The sequence below is a fragment of the Austrofundulus limnaeus genome, unplaced genomic scaffold, assembly GCF_001266775.1.
Source record: "Austrofundulus limnaeus strain Quisiro unplaced genomic scaffold, Austrofundulus_limnaeus-1.0 Scaffold132, whole genome shotgun sequence".
In the NCBI taxonomy this organism is placed as follows: Eukaryota; Metazoa; Chordata; class Actinopteri; order Cyprinodontiformes; family Rivulidae; genus Austrofundulus; species Austrofundulus limnaeus.
Window position 1 is genome coordinate 797,966 of NW_013952534.1, and position 2,786 is coordinate 800,751.

Sequence of the window (2,786 nt, forward strand, 5' to 3'; positions counted from 1 at the left end):
ATGTTATATTTTACAAATTTTTACTAAATGTTAAATTTAAATCTTAAATAATATTTCATGTGGTCAAACTATGATTCAAGTAAATTATTACCTTTGTTTTTTTAATCTAGTTGAACTAAATATCTCCTGTCTGAGGACAAGTGATTCTGTGGGCAGTGGGTCAGCAGATAATCATTAAATTAATGCAAATTTTAAAAAAATGCTAAAAAAAATCTCACATTTGTGCAAAGGACCCCTGGATGATAACCTAGATTCATTTCTTTATAAAATGTTATTATTTCTAACAGAAATTAGCCCTTTTTGTACTGGGACATGTTTTTGTCAAAGTTTCAAGAATCAGTGATATGTCAATAACCTAAATGTTGTGGCTAAATGATGAAAATTACATTTAAGTGTTGGTGCGCAGCTCTTGTTAGGATGGCTGTGTCTCAGTTCATGGGCTGGGTCCTCATGAGTGCGCATTTGTCGGCTGCATATGTCACTGCCCCGCGCGGAGGACTGTCCCAATTTGAAGGCTCCTCATCATGCAGCCGAGGAATGTGGTTATCCCAGGATTCAATGCGTGGGCGGCAAAATAAACAGAGGAATGAAGACGGTGGGTTTTTTTTAACGAGTCAGCGCAGTTTGAAAATTCACCACGGCCTGAAGGACTGGTTTTTTAAAAGTAAGTTTAGCAACTTAGCTGATGAAATTTATGCTGCAATAAGATGTTAAATAAAAAAATTCAACTACAAGTTACAAGAATAAAGTCATAATATTACGACATTAAAGTCATATTAGTCATAATATTATGAGAATAAAGGCATAACATTACAAGATTAAAGTCATATTATTATGAGAATAAAATCGTAATACAGTATTATGAGATTAAAGTCATATGAGAATAAAATTGTAATATTACAAGATTAACATCATAATTTTACATGAAAAAACATGCAGTTATCACTGCATTAAATTGAGGAATGTTGAGCAACTTGTCAAGTTGTTTTTAGTATTGCTTAAAATAAATAGTAAATCTTTTAGCATATTAGCATCAAATTATCAGTAGCAGGACTTGGATATTGTGCAAATAACTATATGATAAATTGAAGCTGTATTGTAATTAATGGATGCATGACAGATTTAGTCATCACGTAGTTAATTTGGATGAAAGCATATTAATCTAACAGTGATCCAAGTTACTGTGGGCTACTTTATAAACACAGAGACATGGCTGTACACAGCAGGTGTGAGGAAAATAAGGAGGAAATGAACGGAAAATGGACACGTCATGTAAGATTATGACTTTTTTTCTCGTGATATTAGGACTTTATTTTAATAAAAATATGACTTTATTTTCGTAAATCTGGTTGTGTGGCCCTATTACTCCGTCGTAGATACTGGAGCTAAACCTGAATTATTAATGTTTTTATTTATTTATTTATGTGTAACGTTTTAACTGTGAAGTTATTCTTCCAGTAAAAAGACGTGTAAATACACGTCCCGACACATTTTAAGTCTGATATGAAACTGATTACTATGGTAACGGGGGAGCGCGTGGTCACACAAACTCATGTAAAGGCGAAGGGTTGATCATCTCATTTCACAGCAGTTTTGAGCAGCCTTCCCGGCCCAGTGAGGATGTGGCCCAGCCCATGAATTGAGATACAGCCTAAGTCATCATCCTGGGACAAAGGTTAACACTGCTAATGCTGCTGAAGATGTCATTTAAAATTTTAATTCAAAATGTGTTCATTGAAAACAAACTGGATGGTGCCTGTGGTCCGGCGGTTTGAAGTACAGATTGGACACCGGCTGCAACTGCAAGCTTGATGTCATGTAAGGAAGCATTAGTAGCATTAGCAGCGTTAGAGGCATTAGGAACTGCTTTTGTCGCAGGTCCTAACAAGAGCTGAGCACCAACAGCAAAGGCTGCGTTCCACTCTGATTCACTTAAATATAAAACTTCAACATTTAAGATTTAACTTTACATGTAGATTTAGTTAGATTTAGATTTATTTAGTGAGCTAAATAAAAATAAAATGTTAGTGGGTAATTTTTAACTTGGACTTTACACTCAGTAAATGACCTAAATAATGAATACATTTTGTAACATTTTGTTTTACACTTGGCGCCCTGTACACTATTTGTTCCTTCTAAACTCTGGTTGTTTAATAAATAAAAGTGTGGTATACCCGTCCCCTCTCTGTCAGAGTTGTGAGCATGATGATGGTGTGTATCTGTTGCTCCCACACTGACTGCCAAAAGTGAGTGCAGGTCTGAGGCAGGGGACCCTGAGCCGCAATGTAACGTAAACACACACCAGACGCTGGGGGTGCCACCTGAGAGACATACAGATGTAAAAATAAACAAAAAAAAACACAAACAGGATAAACTTCAAACAAAAAAACGCAAACAGGATAAACTTCAAACAAAAAGCACAGACGTGGGGGACAATTTCCAAACGGGTGACACGCTCACCGTGATGTGGCTGGCGTTGATATAGTCCTCCTGACCCTGCAGCACCACTCGGGTGGCGTCGTCTGAAAGGAGAGCAGGACAGCAGCTGGTCAGGGTCAGAACAGACCGACAGCGGCGCCTCAGCTAATTAAATTTCATGAAGGCCCACTGCGAGATCCAGATCAAGGTTGGAGAAGGTAGCGCGGTGGGGGCACCGGGAAGAAACACGAAACTGGAGCATTTTTGATGAAAATTTGAAGGGCGCCAATGAGGCTGGTGAACTGACAAGTAAGCATCAAAATATAGACACACACACACACACACATTTTATATATATACGTATATAT

General features: G+C 37.5%; 1 protein-coding gene across 3 annotated transcripts in view; it reads right to left on the minus strand.

The window, feature by feature from the left end:
* The window catches only part of ptpn3 (protein tyrosine phosphatase non-receptor type 3), a 27,479-nt gene that overhangs the window by 12,944 nt on the left and 11,749 nt on the right, over positions 1 to 2,786 (minus strand). For all 3 annotated transcript variants that reach the window (XM_014015644.1, XM_014015642.1, XM_014015643.1), the window contains 2 exons: positions 2,461 to 2,522; positions 2,175 to 2,321 (listed from right to left, as the gene is read on the minus strand). In XM_014015644.1, the coding sequence (XP_013871098.1) occupies positions 2,175 to 2,321; positions 2,461 to 2,522 (209 nt within the window). The remainder of the gene's footprint in view (positions 1 to 2,174; positions 2,322 to 2,460; positions 2,523 to 2,786) is intronic.